Source organism: Pristis pectinata, chromosome 13 (assembly GCF_009764475.1).
Source record: "Pristis pectinata isolate sPriPec2 chromosome 13, sPriPec2.1.pri, whole genome shotgun sequence".
NCBI lineage: Eukaryota > Metazoa > Chordata > Chondrichthyes > Rhinopristiformes > Pristidae > Pristis > Pristis pectinata.
Genome location: NC_067417.1, coordinates 29,305,006 through 29,328,588, shown reverse-complemented (window position 1 = coordinate 29,328,588; position 23,583 = coordinate 29,305,006). Strand labels below are relative to the sequence as shown.

The following is a 23,583-nucleotide window of genomic DNA, read 5'->3' as shown; positions in this document are numbered from 1 at the left end:
ATTTCAGATTCATAATATTCAATGGTGACCTCAGTTCCTGACACAGTGGACTTTTATACATCCTCACACACATATTCCCCCTTTTACTGATTTCTTCTGGTCAGATCTGATTAAGAATGGAAATGTTACATAATCCTATGGATAGTTCATTGTCAGGGCCATTAATTTAGGCTGATAAAATTAGGAAGGTATATATTTTATTATTTCATTTTAGGATAACAAGTGTTTTACAGGTAAAATTTTAGAAATGACTATTTAGCATGAAAATTGTAAACAAGTAGCCTTTATTATTGTCGTGTGCTTAACTGATCTTTATGGTTTTGACTTGAAGATCTTCAAGCCATATAACAGTATTAACTACATCAAAGTTGATATCAGTAAGGTGAACTCCTGTAATTCCTATGCCTTGACAGACTGGAAGCTTATATATGACAGAACAACAAAAAGGCCAGGGTGGGTCAATGGTTGGAAGAAACAGTAAGTTAAAAGTCGTAATAATTAGAACATAGAGCACTACAGCACGGTACAGGCCCTTTGGCCCACAATGTTGTGCTGACATTTTATCCTGCTCTAAGATCTATCTAACCCTTCCCTCCCAAATGTTAACCCTTCCCTCCCATTTCTCTGTCATTCATGTGGCTATCTAAGAGTCCCTTGAATGTCCTTAATGTATCTGCCCCCACAACCTCTGCCGGCAGTGCGTTCCACGCACCCGCCACTCTCTGTGCAAAAAACTTACCCCTGACATCCCCCTTATGCCTTCCTCCAATCACTTTAAAATTATGCCCCCTCATGTTAGCCATTGTCACCCTGGGATAAAGTCTCTGACTCTCCGCTTAATCTATGCCTCTTATCATCTTGTACACCTCTATCAAGTCACCTCTCATCCTCCTTCTCTCCAAAGAGAAAAGCCTTAACCCACTCAACCTATCCTCATAAGACATGCTCTCCAATCCAGGCAACATCCTGGTAAATGTCCTCTGCACCCTCTCTAAAGCTTCCATATCCTTCCTATAATGAGGTGACCAGAATTGAACATAATACTCCAAGTGTGGTCTAACCAGAGCTCTGTAGAGCTGCAACGATTGAAATGTTTTTGCAATTGAAATGTTTTTATCTTTTTTATTGCAATTGTTACCATATTACAAACACTGATTTATCTTTCACTGCTTTATGTTCCTTTGTGGCTCATCTGATCCAATTTCATTTTCACAATTTCAAATCCCAATTGAAATTCAAATCCCAATTGAATCCCATGTGCTCAAGTAACTCTATTTGTATGATCCTCTATAGCGTAAAGTAACAATTTCTATCAGTTTTTTAATGTAATTTTTAGAAAATAGTTTTCATATTCTGAATTTTTGTTCTAAACACATGCATGTGTTTATGTCAGATGTTTACTTATCGTAGTTCCATTAAGATTTGAATTTATTTGTGAGATTAGCAGTTTTACTGTAACATGATAATTATTTCTCATTTTTGTTGGTAATACAGTAAATAAGTGATAATCGACTGAGCATATATGTAACCCATTTACAGTTGCTGGAGAGGAAAGAGGAACATTGTAACATCATTGTCATTTGGCAAATAAATTCTTGCCAACAGATGATATCTTTAAAATTAAAGATACTTTGAAAGATATTTCACCTTGTGGCAATGGTTAGTTAAAGTTACTATTTACCTTTTTGACACCACACTCAAGAAAGAAAAATAAGCAATCAAAACTGTACAATGTTGATTCACTAAGAGGATGCCAGTGATGTGAAATTTAAGGCACTTTGTCTATTTCCATTCAAGCAGTAAAGGCTTAGAAAAGATTTAACAGGGGCTTTTAAATTATGAACAGAATTAGAGGGAGAGACTTTTTTTAGGATGATGAGTCAATGAAAAAGGAATCATAAATTTAAAATTGTTACTGAGTGAGGGGAGAGGCAGGAAGAAAGGCTTCATGCAGAGGATAGACTGGGGAATGCTTTTCCACTGGGGGTGGTTAAAGTAAAGAATATTGGATCTTTTAAGGGAAAAGTAGATAAACATTTGAAGCAGAAGCAATCATGGCGAGAAAGTAGGAATTAGGGTTTGACTAATCCTGCAGAGAGGTGACAGAAACAGAGTTGCCTCTGCATGCCTTGACAACTTCCTTGATTCTATGGATACTCTATAAAAAATAGACACATAGAATTTTGACAGTTGTCTTTGGACTACTTATAGATTTATTTTATTCATATGTGAGAATTATGGCCCATTTATTATCCATTTCTAGTTGCTCTTGTGAAGCTTCTAAAACCTATTTCCAGTCAATGTAAATGTAAAAGTCATTGGGCTATTTTTTAACTACTTGATGTCCCAGTCCATTTTGAAGGTTTTGCTTCCAAGTTGCTAGACATGCAAAAGATGGCAAAAAATATTAGTACTCAGACAAAGTCCTTCCTTTAAACAGTTTCTGGATCTCTGGGCTATGTATCAATCTGTCCCTCCAACCTCCTCTGCCTCTTCTACCAACTCATATATCTATCTAAATCCTCACGGTAGGGTTTGACATGATTGTGCTGGTGCCTGGTAGTGGCAGTACAAATGACACCCTGAAGTACCATCTTCAACTTCTTCTTCAGGAGCATCGTTAGAGACTGAAAAAATATAACACTAGCTGAGAAGTAAGGCATGAAACAGGTTCCATACCGCGAAGATCCATGTCAGCAATATATACCAAAGTCTTTGATATATATCCCCAATCACTTTAATAGTTAGAGATGTGTGGCTAACTATGACTAATAACCATGTACAAAAGAGGGCCAACTTTGCCTCTTTCTCTCTCACCCATATTCTTTCCCTCAAGTAATATTCTTAATGTACGAACCAGGAACAGGGGAATACGTAGGCTACATGGCTCCTCAGCCTGCTCTGCCACTCAGAAACACTATGACTATTCCTCAGCTTTAATTTCATTTTCATCCTTAATCTACATATCCCCTGATTTTTCTTAAAAGTCCAAAAACCGATTGCTCTCGTCCCACTTGGTTCCCCTTCAATTCACACACTATCCTGACAAAGGGTACCAGACAGTTAATGTTTTAACTGTTTCTCCTTCCATAGATGCTGCCTGACCTGCTGAGTTTTTGTGTTTCTATTTTCATTTTAGATTTCCAACAATTGCAGTTTTTTTCATTTTCATTTACATTTAATGAAAACAGTACAAACCTTTTTCCTCTCTGTCTCCTTGTCTATCACTTCTCTCCTTCCACATTTTTAATAGTGGTAAAAACACAAAACAAAAGCACCATCAGCGATAATCAGAATAGCTACCTTTCACACACGCACACAAATGCATGTTTGCAAGTAAATGCATACAACATTTGCTTTAGAAAGATAATATCCAATTTTACCCCAGTGATGCATTTGAAATTTCTCTTGCTTTTGCAAATTTTTGGAAATGAGCTAAGGGACAAAAAGTTCTAGAAGCCAATAAGAATATTGTGTTAGTGCAGCGTAAAGTATCTTGTAAAATTAGATAAATTCTGCTCGGAGTGCACATTCAGAATTCAACTTGCAGCTCTTGGCAAATTTATCAACTTTTCAACTGTTGTACTTAAAAAAACTTGCATTTATATGCTTCCTATCACCACCTCATGGTGTTACAAATTACCTTACAGCCAATGAAGTACAATTAATGAATATAACATAAGGCTTGATGACTTTGACTGTAATTTTTACTCGAATTCTAAAGCCAGATTTTCCAATGATCATTGAGCTGCACTAATTGTTTCTTCCAACATGCTCCTGGGCATAATCTATTGAGGGGAGGTTGGGTCCCAAGTTGATCAGCAAAGCCTGCACAGCCCAGGGCCTTTCTGACTGTGAGTAGCTGGCTCTACACTGAATGACCTTCATGGCCAGCAAGTCCCAGCCTGTAACTAACCTGCTATCAGATAAACCAAACGATCCCTGGGCTCTTGCAGGAAGCCCTTGTTAACTTCACCTGTCAGTTTCCAAACTAGATCCTTTTGCCAGATTTTCAATAAGCCAATAGACATATACCTGTCCCATCATAGCTGTCTCCAGATATTGGCTGCTATTTGGCTTTGGATTGCAAAGCAGAGAGTTCAGAGGCAAGGACAGCAGCCAGTAATGGGAGGGGGAAGGTGACTGAGCCCTCCTCTTTCTCCAGCTTGGACCAACCTTTCCTCTGCTTCTTAGCACAGCCTGGATTGAGAATGTCCACTCACCTGTGGCCTCCCTCTCCACTCAGCCTGGCCCAGAGAGGCTGTGATCGATGGATGAGTCACATGGCCCAGGAGAAGCAGTGAGCAATGGATCAGTGACCTACTCTGGGCCCAACAGAATCCACTTGCCCCAACCAGGAGAGGCTGAGAGATTGGCTGAGTCATATTCAGTCCATTCCTACTCCTGGCCTGAAGGCAAATATGTTCCTGGTGTTCAGCAGCCCAGGCGTTCCAGTTCATACAATAACCTTCCTTCCTGAAAATATCAGAATGGGGAGGTTAATTGATGATTGCACCATGTTAAATCCATTCCAAACTTCTCAAGAACCAGACAACATTCAGGCATGGGCTGATAAGTGGCAGATAACAGTTGCGCCACAAGTGTTGTGCAGTAATCATCTCCAAACAAGACCAAGTCTAACCACCTTGATATCAGACAATTAATTAAGATGAAGTCTCATTGAAAGACAAGACTTCATGTCCTTTAGAAACACAGATATGTCATAAACAATGTATACAAATCACAGCAAATGAAAATGAAACAAATAGTGACTATAGTTTGCTATTTCAATATTGATTACTTTTGCTCTTTCATTTAATATGTTCATAAAGACTAGCTTACCATCCATTGGGTTCACCAGCTCCTTTGGCATGCACTAGAACTGCAGGTGCTTGGCTTGATTGGCAGACCTTCACTGTCACTGGGTCTGGATCCTGGAACAACAGCACTGTGGGAATACATATCTTCACCAGAAGGACTGCAATGATTCAAGAAGGCAGGTTACTATCATCCTTCTCAGGGACAAAAGGGATAGACAATAAATGCTGATATGAAAATGAACAAATAATAAACATTTAAAAGATACGTATAATCTTAGTATGTGTATATAATATTTTTATATATAATGGATGTATAACATGAACACTTGACCCGTCAAGGCATAGAAGCCCAGCCAGATGAATGGTCTTGACCTGAAACATCGGCTGTCCATTTCCCTCCACAGAAGCTGCCTGACCCGCTGAGTTCCTCCAGCATTTGGTTGTTGCTCCAGATTCAAGCATCTGCCTTCTTTTGTGTCTTCTATAGAAGGCCAAGAGCTGGCAAATAGATGGGCACTTGACAGTCAGCATGGACATGATGGGCTGAAGGACCTATTTCTGTGCTGCAAACATTTTCATATGACCTATTTGCAAGTACACATGTGTGCAATATTTCAGCGTACAATGATATACAATAAATGTGTCTACTACTTTTCTATGATCCATTTGCATTTACAACAGATAAGCATCATGTGTCCACGACAGTTGCTCACTTAGAACAAGTGAGTACTTGCTCACCTGTCCTAACAGATGTGTGCACCACCTTTCTGTGATCCATTTGCATGTACAACATGTGTCCATCCCAGATGTCAGCGAGTCCTGGTGCAGTGACCACCCACCAACACCACCAACACCTCCTCCCCCGCCCCCACCGATCGGTGATGACGTAAAGGAGCTCTATGTGAGGACAGGGGCCGACGTCACTTCCGGAGCCTGCCCGCCTGCGACCGGTGCCCGAGCTCCTTCCCTCCGTCACGATGGCGTCTGTGGCCGACACAAAGCTCTACGACATCCTCGGGGTCCCGGCGGCCGCCACGGAGAATGAGCTCAAGAAGGTCGGTCACCGTCCGCGGCTTACACAAGGCGGAGGGGATCCACTGGCCCCGGCCGGCCCGCTGAGCCGGCGCCGGGCAGCGATGGGGGAGGGGAGGGGATGACTTGGGGGGAGGGAACAAGTTGAGGCCTCGCCGGCTAGGCCGCGGTTGAAGCCCCGGCGTCAGGCCGGCTGCCCGCCCGCCCCGGAGCCGCTTCCCCTGAGGACGTGACACAAGCCGCCTGCCGCTGCCGGTGGAGGTGCCGGGCCCGGCCCGGGGTGGGGGTGGCTGTCCCCCTGCCCAGCCCCGCAGTGGGACGCGTGGTGCGGGCTCCTGAGGCCGCCGGGTTCGCTGGTGAACCCGACACCGCGACACCATTTTGTCCGTGTCGCTGTCGCCGCAGCGGTCGGATCCTGCGGGGGCCCCGGCGCTGAAATGCCGGTGACTGCGGAGGCCATTTGCTGCGGTGCGGTGATCCCCAAACCTGACGCCGCTGGTGCTTTCCGTCGGTCTCCGGAGCTGAGGCTCGCTGCTCTGCAAGGGCACAAGGAAACGGGAGTTACATTCTGCAGGCATTATGTGATGGCAAACGGTGCTAATCTAACGTGACATGGTATTTTCACTTTAGTGATTGCTGTAAAGCAACATACGGCCGAATGACATGCAAGACAACTATGTAGCATAATATCTGGCTTATTAGCCGCATGCTATTTAGTTCTCTCTGTCGGAGCTACAATCCATAAAAATCGAAGTGCTGAACTTTGTATCTTTCCCCACCACTGTAACTTACCCTGGAGTTTTTATCCAATCATTTACTGAATGTACTGTGCAGAACTAGCGCATTTCTAGGTAACTGAATTAAAGTTTAATAAGGGCTCCCTTGTTAACTCTCCTGCTTGTGAGAAAAATGTGGGGTTTGACCCGTTAATTTTTGATGATCCTAGTTGTCCATGCATGGAAACGTTGAGTTGGTTATGTTTGTTGAGTTTCCATGTCTGTTAGCATTTGCTGATAAGGTGATGATTTCTTGGCTGCTGCAGTCTTTTCAATAGTGAATTAGCAATTTTGGCAAGACAGGCGATTGAGAGAAAAAGGGGAGAAATGATGGGTAGTGTAAATTCAATTTTTTAAGAGCTGTAAATACTTTTGCCCTAAATATGGTGAACTTTTAAGTTCTAAAGCATTCAATTTGCTTAATTTGACAGATTGTGGGTGATGCTGACAAGGCCAGCATTGATTGCCTTAATGCCTTGAGAAAGTGGTGAGCTGATATTTTCAGCTGCTATAGTCCTTCAGGTGAAGGGATTCCCACTTATTTATTGAGAATGATGATTCAGGATTTTGACATATCTTCCCACACTCCAGGTGTAAGGCATTCCCATGCCAACACCCTTAAGTTCATCACTGTCCTGACTCGGAAACATACTGCCATTCTTTCATCACTGGGTCAATATATTTGACACAGTGGGAGTACCTCGGCCATGGCAACCTCAGTGCTTTCCAGGAGACAGCATGCTTGTTCTTTCACTGAACAAATAGGAATGCAAAACAAACTCTGTCCTTGTCAGTGATGTCCACAAATTGTATGAAAAGTACCCTACCTCTAAATATATTCAAGATAAGATTTAGAAATAATCTTAGATGTTTGTCTCGTTAAATTATTTTTCTACTTTAGTTTATAATGACAGTTTTAAAGTTTCAGACCATGTGCAACTCACTGCTACCCAACTGGGCTTGGCACCTCCCAAGAAATTAGATGGTGATATATTTTTAAAGAAGCCGAGAACAATTTTTGTACAGAAGTTATTGTAAATCCTGGAAGTTCTGGATTTCATATGGGGGAATTTCACAGCTTTCCTGTGCTATTCAGTGTCCTTTTTCCATCATATAGAGCATCTCCTTCCACTATGAAAATATTGTGTTTTTCTCCTTGTCACCTAAAATTCTCCTCTGTCTGTCACTGACAAATCTGACTCTTCCAATAGTCTCTTGGGCAGCCTCTATCCTCAAGTACTCTAAACCTTGGCCAATCCAAAACTGCTGCACGTATCCTCTACTGTACCAAGTCTTTCTCCCTCGTAGTTCTAAGATAAGATCTTTATTGGTCACATGTACATAGAAACACACAGTGAAATACATCTTTTGCGTAGTGATTTTGGGGGGCAGCCCACAAGTGTCGCCACGCTTCCGGCGCCAACATAGCATGCCCATAACTTCCTAACCTGTACGTCTTTGGAATGTGGGAAGAAACCAGAGTACCCGGAGGAAACCCACACAGACACGGGGAGAATGTACAAACTCCTTACAGAAAGTGGCCGGATTTGAACTGGCTGGCGCTGTAAAGCATTATGCTAACCACTATGCTACCGTGCCTGCCTCCTATGCTACCGTTTGCTTCTGGTTGCAATCTAAAATTTACTTACATGAGGGTTGCCATGGAGAACCTATATTTCTATATCTTGTCCTCTTTACCTGTTTCAGCACCTAAAGTGTTCTTTTCTGTTAGCCATTTTCCCCCAGCATGCCTCCCAGCTGTCTCCTTGGTAGCTGTATATTTTTACCTAACAGAATCCCATAGCCTTCAGTTTCTTCATCTCTTTAAGTTTGCAGCCTTACCATGACCCATTAATATGTCATTAACTCTGACCTATTGTGCATCGTTCTCCTCTGGTAAGGGAATCAGGATGTGGGTGAGAAAATGAATGGAGGAGTGGACTCATGGGGACTCAAGTATGATCAACTCTTATGTTCTTCCATGCTCTTGGTTCTAGAGTCTGTGGCAAATGGACACAGTTTTACAGCTCATTCCCTCCCCATCTATTGTGATCTTAAAAAATGTGGCCTTATGTTCTCTTGTAAACTTTCTCGCCCCAATAATTTTAATTTAAAGAACTCAAATGATTGGAATGCGCTGAGACTCTGACTGAATATGTAAAAGAAAATCAACCTAGATGCTTGGTTCAATGAATTGTACCAGCAAGGATAGAAAGTTGGTTGATAGGAAATGATTAACGTTATTTAGAGGGGAGAACATTTGAAGTTAGGATTATTGTACCATAAGAATCAGTGGTGGATCTATTTTTGGTAAGTTGGATTAAATTGGTAAATACATGTTTGACTGGGCTTGATAGATCTCAAGGGACTAATGCATTAATGGAGATGGAAAATTGGTAGAATAAAGAACATAAAGATGTGGAGGACAAACTGCAAGAATATAATTGCTTCAAAGTGCAACTAGTTTCAAGGTGAGGCAGATACATTTTAAAAGGCAAAACACTGCAGATGTAGGAAATCTGACGTGAAAGTAGAAAATGCTAGAAATACTCAACATATCAGACTGCATCTGTAAAGAAAGAAACAATGTTTTGAGTAGATGTCCTTTCAGTGGAACTAGGAAAGGTTGGTGATAAGTTCTTAATAGCAGACTGAACAAAGGATATGCCAGCTGGAAAAAAGGTGGGTAAAGGGCTACTGGATAGTATGATTGTTGCAAAATTAGATTTACTATACATTTTTCTTTGAATAATAGGAAATACAAAAAAATCAATTTCAGAATAACCATGCATACATTAAACCACATTCAATGTCACCTGGCTGCAAAGAAAGTGTATGTAATTACATCAGCACTTTTTTGTACCATTCATGATGCCCTGCAGTAATATAAACCTCTCTTTTGAATTTCAAACAAATGAAATCAAAGTTCTTGCAGTGAGCAGCAAAGTTTTACCAATTATTACACAACATACATTTCAAGGCCTACAATAGTGAGCCAATGACTTAATACTCTTTGAGTTTTAGTGCTGGCAGCTTAGAGCAATTAATGATTCCAGCTACATTTTCTTTCTAAGTTAATGGAACTTTGGATAGAATGGCGTCTTACTGACACACACCCTTCAGCCCACCATGTCCATGCTGACTACCAAGTACCCATCTATACCAATTCTATTTGCCAGCATTTGGTCTGTAATCTTCTTTGCTTTGGTGATTCAAATGTTCATCTAGAGATGTATTTAATGTTGTTTAAGTCTGATTCAATCGTCCCTCAGATGGTGTTACAGATTCCAACAAACCTTTTCCTAAGATCCTCTCTAAAACTTTTTGCCCCCTTACCTAAAATGATGCTCTTGATAATCCTTCCAAAGTGCATCACTTCACACTCAAGGATGAAATTCTATCTACCATTGCTCTACCCATCTTATCAACTGATCAATATTATATTATAGCCTACAACTATCCTCACTATCAATTCTTGTGTCATCTACAAACTTATCATGCTTCCTAAATTTTTATATAGGAATCTTTAATGTATATCGCAAACGGTAAGGGTCCCAGCATCGATCCCTGTGTTACACCACTAGTCACAGGCTTCCAATCACTAAAACAACCTTCCACCATCACCTGCCTCCTGTAACAAAGTCAATTTTGGATCCAATTTGTCATCTTGTCTTGGGTCCCATTGGCACTAACCTTTTTGGACTGGTTTCCCATGTGAGAGCTTGTCAAAGGCCTTACTGAAGTTCATGTATTTTGTTATCTCCGGAAAAAATTCAATCGTCTTAACAAAACCTCCCCTGCATTTCCAGTTGCAGAGTAATCCTGTCCTTAGGTTTATTTTTCCCAATAACTTCCTCCTCACAAGCCTGCAATTAGCTGGCTTGTGCCTACTGCGCTTCCTTAATAAAGGGACTGCATTTGCTGTCCTTCAGTCATCTGATATTTAACCCTGTGGCGAGTGAAGATGTGCAAATTTCAGAGTGATATATTCATTAGACCATAAGATATAGGAGCAGAATTAGGCCATTCAGCCCACTGAGTCTGCTCCATCATTTAATCATGGCTGATTTTTTTTCTTCAACCCCATTGTCCTGCCTTCTTGCTGTAACCTGTAACCCATAACCCCCTTACCAACCAAGGACCTATCAATCTCTGCCTTAAATACACCCAATGACTTGGCCTCAAGTCCTCTGTGGCAATGAATTCCACAGATTCACCACCCTCTGGCTGAAGAAATTCTCCATCACCTCCGTTTGAGGGACATCCCTTTAATCTGAGCTGTGCATCTAGGCATCTTGCGTGAAATGGGTAGGGTTTCTTCTCATGGAGATTTGTATTGCAGCCCAAGCAGTGAATTGAGAGTCAAATTACTTCTTCCTTTTGAAGGGGAAATTTTGTGCTCTAAGTGGTACTGTTGATCACGGAACAGTAGATGGGTTATAGTAGGAGATAATTTCCACTGTTATTGTTGCAGCAAAACAATTACAAAATTAGTTTTATCTTTCCTATTAAAGCTTTTGGTTTTACTTCCCCTCAAAGAACTAATATTCTCTCCCCCAACCTTCAATTTAATGACCTGATCAAATCATGATCAAATCATGTGTTTTATCTCTCCCCACCCCATCACTACCAACAGCTTTTCAGAGGGGCCATTCCCTCTTCTCTGTCGCTATGTTCAACCACAGGACACCTACTCTACTGTCTCTTCCCTTCTGGCTAAGGTCCAAGCTCTCTCAGTTGTTGCTTTGTGGGGTAATTCATGTGAAGTGGAAGTGGAGGCATTGAATGTGGATTGAAAGCCAAATAAAATGGCAGATATACAATGGCTGAAATACAAACACAGAATGCCAGAAGCACTCAAGCAGTATCTGTGGAAAGAGGACCAGAGTGGATAACTAGAGTGTCTGTTCCTTGGCTCAGAAGTCCTGCAGCAACCAGGCAAGCCTAATTCCATGATCCTCATCTTGGAGGTGCTCTTTCAAGGCTGGAGTTGGTCTTGACCCTACCTCTTCAGAGTTATCCATGATGCAGCATCCCAATGTGACCTGTGTACCTTCAGGAGTAGTAGGCAGAAGGGAAAGAGATACTTATTGATGCTGTAGAATTATGTTGATTTTATGATTTTTAGAAATTAAATGTATGGTCTTGATCATGTGTATCCTATTAATGTTATTTGGACTCTATTTGGCACATTCCTTGGGTATTTTTTTCATAAAATGGAATTTTCCTCTGTAGTATTTGTCAATTTTATTAATATACATTGAGCATTAAGAGCAACTATTGTTTGCAATAGTTATCTGACAATTTAATAAGCAAGATACTGATTAAATAAAGTATTTTGTAGCAATTCATTTGTTCTGTAATTTATTTTTAAGGCATACCGCAAGTTGGCTAAGGAATACCATCCAGATAAAAACCCAAATGCTGGTGATAAGGTAAAGATCAGCATTATTTAAGTTTTACTTAAAAAATATTGCTATAGTTCAAGAAAGAATGTGAGGAGGATGGGTTACAGGCAAATTAGTGAGGGAATAGGATTGCTCTGAGAGCTGGCATTGACTTGGTAGACGAAGTGGTAGCCTCCTGTGTTGTAAGGAAGTAAGGGAAATGTTTAAAATAAATGAATTGTTTGAATAGTTGTCTTGCTTTCCAAATTTGCTTCAATGATGGATATGATTGTTTACCTTTCTAAAAGGATGCACCGAATGCAAAATAGTATAGATACAGGTGCTTGGGAATGTGTAGCTTGGTGTATACAGGCCACCCAAATGAAGTATTGTTAACAATGTCTTTTATTTCTTCCCCTCCTGAATATGTAACTCCATCTTGGGTTGGTTCCATGGGCATCAGCTGTCCTTCAATAATCTGGCAAAAAGAGACATCATTAACATGTCATTGCAGACTATTGGGGGAAATTCCACATCTCCACTTCAATGACAAAATAGTGGACGTGCATGAGATTTAATTTGGTGGCAATATTAATGTTCTTTCTACCATCCTTCTGTTGGACATTTCTATTAATTTTCTAGGAAACTAGATGAAACATAAATTCAGAATGATAATGGGAGTTCTATCCAAATCCTAGTTAAGGTTTACTGCTCACGTTGATTCCTAAAAATTAGAATTTTTGAATGTGTTGTTGTGACTGCCATCAAATAGCTATTCAAAAATGGCAAGGAAAATTGATTAAAAGTTTGAATAGTTTTTTTAAAAAAGATGATACTTATTCATTGAGTATGCATGGGAGAAGTTACTTTGTCATTGCTCCATTGATGTTCAGAGAAGTCATTTTCCTGGGAATGATGTGTCAGCCAGAAATCTATATTGGAGAACAGGAACCTGAAAAGTTGTCTTTTGTCAGTAGTGCAATATATTGGCCTGTGAGGTATTCCATTTCTAAAGTTAATTTTCATTGCAACTATATCGTGTAATTGGATTGCAATGTGCTGAACAAAATAATGCCGTTGATATTAACTCCAAGGAGTAGAAAGCAGGCATTTATATTGTACTATAAAAATGAATATGTTCCTAGTGAAAGGCTACAAATCTAATGTGAAAAGACTTCATTTCTGTACAAATCTTTTTCCCAGAGTTATGACTCCCCAGATTGTTCAGCAGATGCCTTGCATTCTCCTGCTATTGTTGCCCTAATATATAAGTAACTGTTGGTTGAATACCATCCCACAGGTCCATTTAGTTATACCTTTGGTAGTTACCACATTTTTGCAATCACATGTACTTGCCAAGTATTTTACTTGTGCTAAATTTTATTTGCCTTTTAATGTGACTTTTTGCTAGACCACTTGTCAAAAAGATTACCTTTGTACACATATAAAAGCTTGTTTTTAGTTTGGGTTCTTAGTTGAGTAAATTAATTATTGTTCTCTGTCGTGGCAGAGGTCAAGTTGAGGCTTTTTTTTTGGAAAAAGTACTGTTTAATGGGTGAAAGTTTCCAACACAAGTATTTGTCACATTGTTAGCAGTGCTTTCATTATAGTTTGGCTTTTGTTACTAAATGGATACCCATAAAATCTTGTTAGGGCATGTTTAAATTGATCATTGAGATTTAAAAGTACTCAAACACTTATTTTTCATCTACAGTTTAAAGAAATAAGCTTTGCTTATGAAGTTTTATCAAATCCAGAGAAACGAGAACTTTACGATCGCTATGGTGAACAAGGTCTACGAGAGAGTGGTGGTGGAGGAAGTGGAATGGATGATATTTTCTCGCATATCTTTGGTGGGGGACTCTTTGGGTTCATGGGTGGTCAAGGTAGAAACCGCAACAGTAGGCGAAGGGGAGAGGATATGGTGCATCCCCTCAAGTGAGTGGATTTTTAATTTAATTTTTTTAAAGCTCTCTTTTGGCCCATCATTACCATGCTAAATGTATTTTTTTTCTAATTCAACAGGGTTTCTTTAGAAGACTTGTATAATGCAAAGACAACTAAACTACAGCTGAGCAAAAATGTTCTGTGTAGCTCATGTAGTGGGTAAGTTGTGTATTATTTGAGAAATGTGGAAGTTTAATCCAGAACTGTTGGATCTTTGATTTTTAAAGTCTATTCTTGATTAAAATGAGACACTGAAAAAGTACTTAATTTATGCAAAGCCATACCACAAACAGCAATTGATCAGTTTTAGTGCTAGAGAGTGCAATATTGCCAAGGTGTCAGAGCTGGTGCTCTTCAATTAATATGCTGAGGACAAGAAGATAAATACTTGACAATTTTGAATTTGAATGTAGTCATCTATATGTTACATGCCTTTAATATAGCTTCAAAACATGAAGCAGGGTGATGAAATTTGCAAGGAGACTTCTAATTGCTGCTCTGAAACTGTTCAGCAATAAGCCACCCAGTTATAAAGTCAAAGTAAACTAGGGTGGACTCTTATCGTATTTTATTATACTTTCTAAAGAAAACTGCAGATGTCTTAAGACCCAGTATTCTCTTTTAAAGGTTGGTACTTGTGAGGTACATTTCCTAGATTGTACCTTTCAGCTAATTATTATAAGTGGCCATTTGTTAATTACACAAAAACATGATGGTGATCTTGTATTGTGCTAATCATTCAGCTATTTTTCTGTTGAGGTTTAACAAAAATGTTGTGAAAAGTGGCAGTTTTTAGCTGCACCTATTCCTAAGGATTCTTTGTATGCTTTCTTGGATCTTAGTTGCCCTAGGTGTTTTTTCCTAATTAATCTTGAATAAATGTACCTACATTTTTGTGAAATCTACATTGTCAATAACTGGGAGAAAGTCCATTTTGCATTCAAATATTGTTATTCAGTTAAACAGATTATCTAAATAGCATTATTCAAATGTCTCTCCATTAAGTGCCAAAGATATTATTGAACATGTCAGTTTGTACCATTCTTAGAATTTGTTTGTTGATGCACCGATTTTATTTTTAAAACAGTCAAGGTGGCAAAGCAGGAGCTGTTCAAAAGTGCAGTGCTTGCAGGGGACGAGGTGTAAGGATCATGATTAGGCAGTTGGCACCAGGAATGGTTCAGCAGATGCAGTCTGTGTGTTCTGATTGTAATGGAGAAGGTAAGTCGATTTTTATTGTTTACAAATACCACATAGTGATTAGGCTTTCACTAGGTTTTTATGAGCAGGATGTGAAATATTCAACGGACTGTTGAGAACCAATCTGAATTTGATGTTTAAGGAGACAACAATCTTAATTACTTTTCTCATGGACCTACCATATAATAACTTGGTCTTGGCTATACCTCCATGAATGTAGAGGTATTTTGTCGTGCTGGATTCTCTTGTCCTTAATGATTAACAGGAAAAATAAAGACTGAAGGATTGACTGTTTTCTAATGTAGCAAAATGGTCAGATAATCAAGATCTTAAACAGTGCATGCCATAAAAAGATGCTGTTAAGAGTCACTTATCTGTGTTGTTTTGATTTGACTGCCTTGTATCCAATCCTCGTAAGATTAACAACAGTTGAAGTTGTTGGAAATGAGAATGCATAATGAAGAAGAGGCTTATTCTAGTATCTGACAAGGGAGCCTAATATCCAAAAATCATTATTATCTGCCCTGTGTTAACATTTGAAGTTATCAGCTTTTAAGACTTTGAATGGTATCTTGAATGTAGGATCTGTGTCGACAAAAGGCATATATTTTACCAAATAGTACATAATGAATTTTTTTAACATTATTCAATTCTTCTCCCTTGGCAAAATAGAATATGTTGAGGAAAAATCGGACTGTTCCTCCACAAAGCCTTGCTCAATGAGAGCATGTTGTATAATTAGATGTAATGGTGCTTTAGTCTTATCTACCCTGCTTTCATGCCTGCAGTGTCAAATCCCCCTCGTAAAAACCACAAAGCTGTTAACATTTATGTTGACATGCTGTTGCTACGTTTTAGAAAAATTAGCTTTAGCATATTTTAAATGTGAACTTCCAACAGATTCTAGAACTTATCATCCCTGATTTTGCTCTTAAGTACAGCAGTTATGAACAGTGTCACTGACGTTTGCTTGTTTGAATGGAAGCTAATATGGGACTTCTGTGTGTGCATTATCCATCACAGAAATCTAGATCTTGCATGGTTGGAATGTCAAAACTATTGGTTCAGTCTGCTGCATGGCACCGTTTGAGTTCAGCTGCATCTTGCTGAAGTTCCTTGGCATTGATTATGGGGATTAGTCTCTGATAGATTGATTTCAGTAGGATTGTGAGGCAAAAGAGAATGAAAGTTCTTGTTTTATAAAACCTTTGCCATTTAGTGTCTTTCATTGGGCCACATTGTATTCAAACCACAATATGCTTGTAGTTGCCTCAATCTTGGGGACTGGCTGCTGCAGCTCCCCATAAGGCAGAGCAGGTCACAAGCAGCGAGTGGGCCTCCGTGATAGGTCCTGTGGTCCTGTCTTCCAGTCATTGGCTTCTTACAGCTTGCTTACTGCTGTCAATGGTCTTTGACGTTTTCTTGATGTTTCTGATAATCAGTGGCATTTAAAAGCAATTGGAGTGAACTTTATTACTTTATTAAAATTATTTCCTTTGTCTTGCTACATGAAATCAATTAAAGCCACAGAAATTAAGTAAACTAAAAGGAAACAAACTACATTTCCACTTTTTAGTTATGGTGAGTGGCCTCTTTCAAGTGAATGGGCTTGAGCTCATGGCTGGTACAGAGTTCCATCTGACCCTCCACACAGGGTCTGTGGAACCACCAGCCAGAGGTTAGTACGTTTGGCCTTGTGAATTTGTCTAGATTTAGAATTTTTAAATAATTTACTTCATTTGTAATTGTTTTTAAATGTGTCAAGGCATTTGAGAACTGTTGGATAATCCTCTTAGCTTCATAGCTATCAAAGTTAATACTGGCTTTCAGGGACATTCTGAGGACGGCTTCAGTGTGCCATTGCCAACACTCATACTTCAAACCCTTTGCAGCAAGTTTCACCTAATAAAATTGCTTTTTAAATTGTTAATATACATGTGACACATCCTTTATATTACACCTGTTACAAGGTCTAATCTTCAGTAGTTCCTTAATGTGAACGGGCTGACAGATGGAGTTGATTTAAATCCTTTGAAAGTTTGCTTTGTTAGCCTGTGCTCTGACTTGTGCTGTATTTTGTGAATATTACAGGTGAAGTTATCAATGAAAAGGATCGATGCAAGAAATGTGAGGGGAAGAAGGTGGTAAAGGAAGTGAAGATTCTAGAAGTTCATATAGATAAAGGCATGAAGCATGGACAGCGTATTACATTTAGTGGAGAAGCAGACCAGTCTCCTGGTGTGGAACCTGGTGACATTATCCTTGTACTGCAGGAGAAGGAACATGAGGTATGAGAGTGCAAGGTGATAGATTTATTGCTAATTTTTACTTTCGTGTTCTGTTCTGTGGTCAGAAGGTTTTGGAAGGACTAACCTAATGTAGAGAAACATTAGAGAAATCCTGGTGCTGTTTACAGTTGCTGCATTATCAAATTGGGATCAGGGAGAAGTCATTTGATTCAGCATTCCACAATACGTTGGAGAAGGTGCAGAGGAGGTTCTTCTGAATTTTGCATGGATTGGAGTGTATTAGCGATAGAGGTTGGTCAATATTGCATTTTCTCTTGTGTTGGAGGCTGAGGGGTGACCTGATGGTTTATAAAATTATGAGAGGCTTAGATAGGAAAGATGGTCTTTTTTTTTCCCCATGTGGAAATGTATTAGAGGGCATAGGTTTTTCAACTGGAAAAGCCATTCAGATTATCCAAACTGTTTCTTCCAATATTTAGCTAGAGGTGATTTAATCACTGTAGACCAAATTGTGATCTATGTCCTATATTTGTACCTGTATCAAGTGATCAAATAAGAATATTCTTTCCTCTGCCAAGTACCACCTGTATATTGTCCAGAAATGCAACCTGAAGATACAAGGCAAAAGAGCACATTTGTATGCTGAGTAACCAATTCACCCTGGATATTTTTTTCAAAAAGTTTCAAATAATTTGTTTCTTTGATCTACAAGCTCACATATATAGTTGTCATTTCTAAGTAATCCACAATGCAGAAATTAAAGGACTTGTTCACTTTTTAAAAAAAACACTCACTCACTGAAACAGGTCACTTGAATCCATTATTACTCAAAGAAAAATGTGCTCATTTGCATTGCATACTATCTAAAAAGGGACAAGCTTGCAGGCCAAAGTATGAACATGCTATCTTCCAAATTCTTATGGGTAGGTAAAAGTCTAACATAGACAAAACATCCTGAGCTCCCAGATCATTGAGGTGGTACGTCTCGTGAATTTCAGGTGCAGTTAATGTCTCTAAGCCAGGTTCTGTTCTGTTACAGTACCACCCTTCTCCAGCTCTAGGTTATCTAGGATATGGAAGGCAAAATCATCTTCAGAGTTCACCTAAGTACTATTTTTACATAATAAATTCCTGTCCCTAATGTGACATAATGGAGAGGAATGCATTTCAGTTGGATGGAATCTGGTACACAGATCAGCTGTTCTGATGGTCAGCTGTTGGAAATTTCAGCAACCTGTCATCCCCAACTCCAGCTGAATGACCACATCCAGATCCTGGTATACTTTGAAGAATTCAGCATGAAGCAATTCACTGGAATTTTTCCAATACTCTCCAACAGTCTCTAGTCACTTAACTCCTCTTGCATCCATGGGCAGATAGCATGAATATATGATCCTCTTTTTCTTCATGGGGCTGACTCCCATTACTAGCTCCATACCCATCAGGCAGACATTGCCCCACCTAGACATTCAGCCCATTAAGTGTCTGTAGATGGATAATGAGTGGCTTCTAACTTGCTGCAAATGGTGTGCAGTCTGGATTCATTCTTGAAGACTGAGTCAGAACACTTGTCTAGATGGGAACTTGATTCAGTTAATAGAGCCATTATGCAAGGCCCTTTGCAGATCACATGCTGCAGAAGGAATCCAAAACCCTAATGAAATTGCTTTTCTCCTCTTTCCCCCCCACCCCCACCCACACATTCTCATTCAAAGCTCATTGAGGACTGCTGTAATGAAACTAATTTGTCTTTGGGAGGAAGTGTCTGTGTGTCGTGAATGAATTTCAAAATATGGCTTATTTTCCATGAATTTTGTGTTATCACCATATTTAATGCAAAAGTAAAAATATGGAAGAAGTACATCAGTTCTGATTACTGTTGATTTATGAACTCGCCTTCACATTATACCTGAGCACAATTCATTTAATTAAAGGGATGAAAAGATCATCATGTATCACTGTCTTTGAATGTTGCTGCTTTATTTCCCATGTTTTTGGAGGTATCAAGAAAATGATGAAAGAAACCTTGTGGTTCAAGTAGGTGTGATTATAAAATTTCTGTTGTGTAACCATGCATTTCCTTAATACAGTTTTCAAACAAAAATTCATTGTAATGTCAGTGCTATAAACTGATTAGATACATGCAATGTTTACTCTCAAACTGAAATTGCTAAAGATAAAAGCAAGGTAGTTGAATAAGATTTCAAAAGTAATGATACAGCAATGGTTGTTTTTCAAATGAAGTGAAATCCTATATTTGTGCCTGTTGTAATGAATTGAAATTTGCTGTTATCCACAAAAATACATGAAGCACAGCTGCAGTATGCTGTAATTGAAAAGCAAGGAGCTGCAAATGTTGGAGATATGAAATAAAATAGGTGAATGCTGGAAATACTCGGGTCAGGTAGCATCTGTAAAGAGAGAACAGCATTAATTGTCAACTTAGAATATACCCTCTGTTTCCCTGACTATAGATGCTATCTGCCACCTGAGTATATCCAGTATTCCATTTTTATTTTGGAGTAAGTTTCATGCTTTACCATGCTCGAGCTGTTAACATTTAGTTTACTCTTAAATTGCCACACTTCATTACAGGATCACTAAAGACAGCTTTTGTTTTTCTAGGTGTTTCAGAGAGAGGGAAATGACTTGCACATGACCCACAAAATTGGTCTTGTTGAAGCACTCTGTGGTTTTCAATTCACATTCCAGCATTTGGATGGACGGCATATTGTTGTGAAGTATCCTCCAGGAAAAGTTATTGAACCAGGTACCAGTGTGAAAGTTATCAATATTTTCTATTGATTGATATTGAACTGCTATATTTTAAATTGTGATATGGGATTTTGTATCAAATGATTGAAATGATTATTGTAAACATTCTTATGTTAAAGTTGCAATATAAATGGTCTTTGTTACACTACCTTATCTGTGGAGATATCCATATCTAAGGAGGAATCAAATGAGTTTTAAAAGAAACCTGATAATTCCTATATTCCCTTATAATACAGGCCATTTGGCCTATCAAGTCTATGCTGGCACTCAGCATGCCCATCAGTTCAATTTCCCCCACTTCTTGCATTCTGTTCTCTATCATGTGCTCATCAACTCTCCCTAGATTCTCCTATTATCCACCTACACTGAGGGCTATTTACAATAACAATTTAACCTAGCACCAGGAGGCATCGAGAATGTCTAAACTCCATACCACTAGAACCTGGATCACTAGAGCTGTGAGGCAGCAGCACTAATAGCTGTATCACTGTTCTCCCCTGGGTTCATGGAGGTATGGTATAAAACTCCTTGTATGCACCTATTTATTGGTCACCTGAAGCTATGCTAAAGGTACGAGATGTCGATGGCTCAGTTTGTACTATAGTAATATTCAGAAAAATGGACTTGGGATTCCCTTGTTTCTTGGTGCCAAGGTGCTTAGTTTCTTTGGGGATCCTAGTTACTGGTATATTTCATTTGGTTTTTCCATTTGGTCACCTGTTGTACCTCTGCAATATAAGTGATTCCATTCCTTTCTTCCAACCATTGTCAGTGTTGTATAGCACAGAAAAAGGCCTTTTGGCCCAACAAGTCTGCACCAACTGTCAAACACCCATTTACACTAATCTGACTTTTCCCCATCAAATACCCTTGGATTCTGTCACTGCCACCACATTTCCCTCTGCATGTTTATAAACAATTAGCCTACCTTGGGATGTGGGAGGAAACGGACACCCAGAGGAAACCCATACAGTCAGAGGGATGAAATGCAATCTCAACTGGTGGTCAGGTTTGAAGGTAGGTCACTGGAGCTATGAGGTAATTGTGCAACCCCTAAAATCTATCAAAATCTGAACCGTTAGCCTGAACAAATTTGAAAGGTGGCTGCAGGATGGTAGAATTTAAATTTTAATTAATTTGTGTGACCAACTAGACAAAAAATCCTTGGGCTAGGGAGAAGTACTCATTGTAGTTTGCATAGTATATTTAAATACCACCCACTCTGCTTTAGTGACCATTTGTACTTGTGTGGAATGTAAAACAATTCCTAGTCCTTGATGAGATAACATTAAGCAGCTGAAAAGTCTGTGATCTTGAACTATTTAGTTAATGGATCCCTACTAGAAAGTCATTATCTGGTAAGATCTAGATTCTGTTAAGACATCCTGTCTGTATGTTGTATATTTGTCTGTGTTAAAGATGGCTTGGGGGGTTGCTGTTGCTGATGGGAGAGCGGCAACATGAGGACTGCTGTAAACTTTAGCAATAACCTTCTGCACAATTAGCTGAGGAATGGCATGTAAACAAAAAAAAAATACCATTTTGGTATCAACGATGCTGTATCCTATAATGTCAGCCTCAAAGATAATTGGTTCATTGTCATGTGGGAAGAAATTGATGATTGAACTCTGGAAACTGCTTAAATTGGCTCTAGTTTCCAAATGGGATTGGGGCTAATAGGTTTCCTTATCTGTATTCTTGATAGCGACCAGACACATTTTGTCACTGGATTGCCTCAAATCTGTATGAAAGCATTTATAATACTGAATGATTTGATTTCAGTGATAGACAAATTTAAATATTCAATGTAGTGTTTTGATACTTAGTGGTGTGCTGTTCATCTAAGAACTCGTACATTTCTTGTGCCTTTTGGGTCATTCTGTTAAATTTGGATGTTATTTCTTCCATAGGTTGTGTTCGTGTTGTCAAAGGGGAAGGAATGCCGCAGTATCGTAATCCATTTGAAAAAGGAGACTTGTACATCAAGTTTGATGTCCAATTCCCTGAGCATAATTGGATTAGCTCTGATAAAATAGCCGTAAGTAGGAAGTCTGAAACTTAATTTGACTTGTTGGTTTCATTCTGTCAGTCAGATTTTCTAGTGTCTAATATTGGTCAACAGACTGGGAGGTTTTATTTTGAAAAGCTTTTTTAAACTGTTTATAATTAAAAATGCAAGTGCAAAATTAATACTTTTGTTGCCTTCAGGAACTGGAAGATCTACTCCCAGCCAGGCCTGAAGTCCCTGAAATGATTGGTGAGATTGAGGAGGTTGATCTGCAAGAGTTTGATAACACCCGTGGTTCAGCAGGAGGGCACAGACGGGAGGCCTACAATGATAGCTCTGATGAGGAAAGTGGCCATCACACTGGCCCTGGTGTACAGTGTGCCCACCAGTAAACTCTGATAAAACACTTGCAAACCATGTTCTGTTCAGTTTTGGATATTTTCAGGTTTCATCTGATTTTGCTAAGAGCCAAGCTGGACTTTGTCACAACTCAATCCAGAGGAACTCTGATGGACATCTCTTCGCTGTATATGTAACTTTTAATTATATTTACCGAATGTATAATTTAAAGTCAACTAACCATGGCACAGTGCGAGGTGCTCAATTCTTTGAGACCCATGCAGGGGAGCAGCTGGTGAGAATTAAACGTATATCACAAATTTGTCTGTCCTTGTATCTCTGCTTTTTTTAAGAAAAAAGATTCTGTACATTCTTTGCTTTCTGCTGCCATTTTAAAAAAGCTTTCTTGATGTTTTAAAGCCCTTATTTGTGTACACTTGATGTATGGGCTGAAATCACATGAGCTGCTAACATAGTAAAAGAATTTAGTGATGCACATATCTCAAAACAGCTGCATGTCAACCCAAATGGAACTTCATCTATAAGTTTGAGAGCTTCAAAAAAAAACAACAAAATAATGTGGTTATAAGGTTCTTTTCTAGAATCTTAGTTCTGTGGTTGTTCAGTAATAAATTTAAATGGCAACAGTGGAACATTTTTTAATTCTGAACCTGTGCTTGCAAGCAGGCCCCATTCTGTTCGCTTTATAAAGCTTGGACAAAGTTTACTTTCCTTTTTTCCCCTTCCCTCCCATTGCCTTAAATTCTGGCAAAGCCTTTGGACCATTCTGTATTGTAACACTGATAACATTTTCTTTCCATATTCAAACTGTTATTTCTGAAGTCCAAAATTGAGTCGTCTGTTAAAATGTTTGTTCAAATTAAAAGGTTTTGAAAAAGTTACAATCATTTGTATGCACTGTTAAATATTTGGCTGGTTTAACCATTTTGAAGCAGGCATGTTAAACATGTAAACCATTTACTAGAAATGCTGTGAAGTCTGATTTTTTAAAAAAATTATAGCAAATTATAAACTTGAAACAGGCCAGCA

At 39.1% G+C, this 23,583-nt stretch overlaps 1 protein-coding gene across 1 annotated transcript; it reads left to right on the top strand.

Moving 5' to 3' along the window:
* Nucleotides 1–5,735: 5,735 nt before the first annotated feature.
* On the top strand, nt 5,736–22,853 carry dnaja2a (DnaJ heat shock protein family (Hsp40) member A2a). Its single transcript, XM_052028563.1, has 9 exons — nt 5,736–5,875; nt 12,004–12,063; nt 13,730–13,953; nt 14,041–14,121; nt 15,050–15,183; nt 17,254–17,450; nt 20,037–20,181; nt 22,097–22,224; nt 22,395–22,853. Exons 1-9 carry the CDS (start codon nt 5,798–5,800, stop codon nt 22,584–22,586), a joined length of 1,239 nt encoding a protein of 412 aa, XP_051884523.1. The 5' UTR covers nt 5,736–5,797; the 3' UTR covers nt 22,587–22,853.
* Nucleotides 22,854–23,583: the final 730 nt, after the last annotated feature.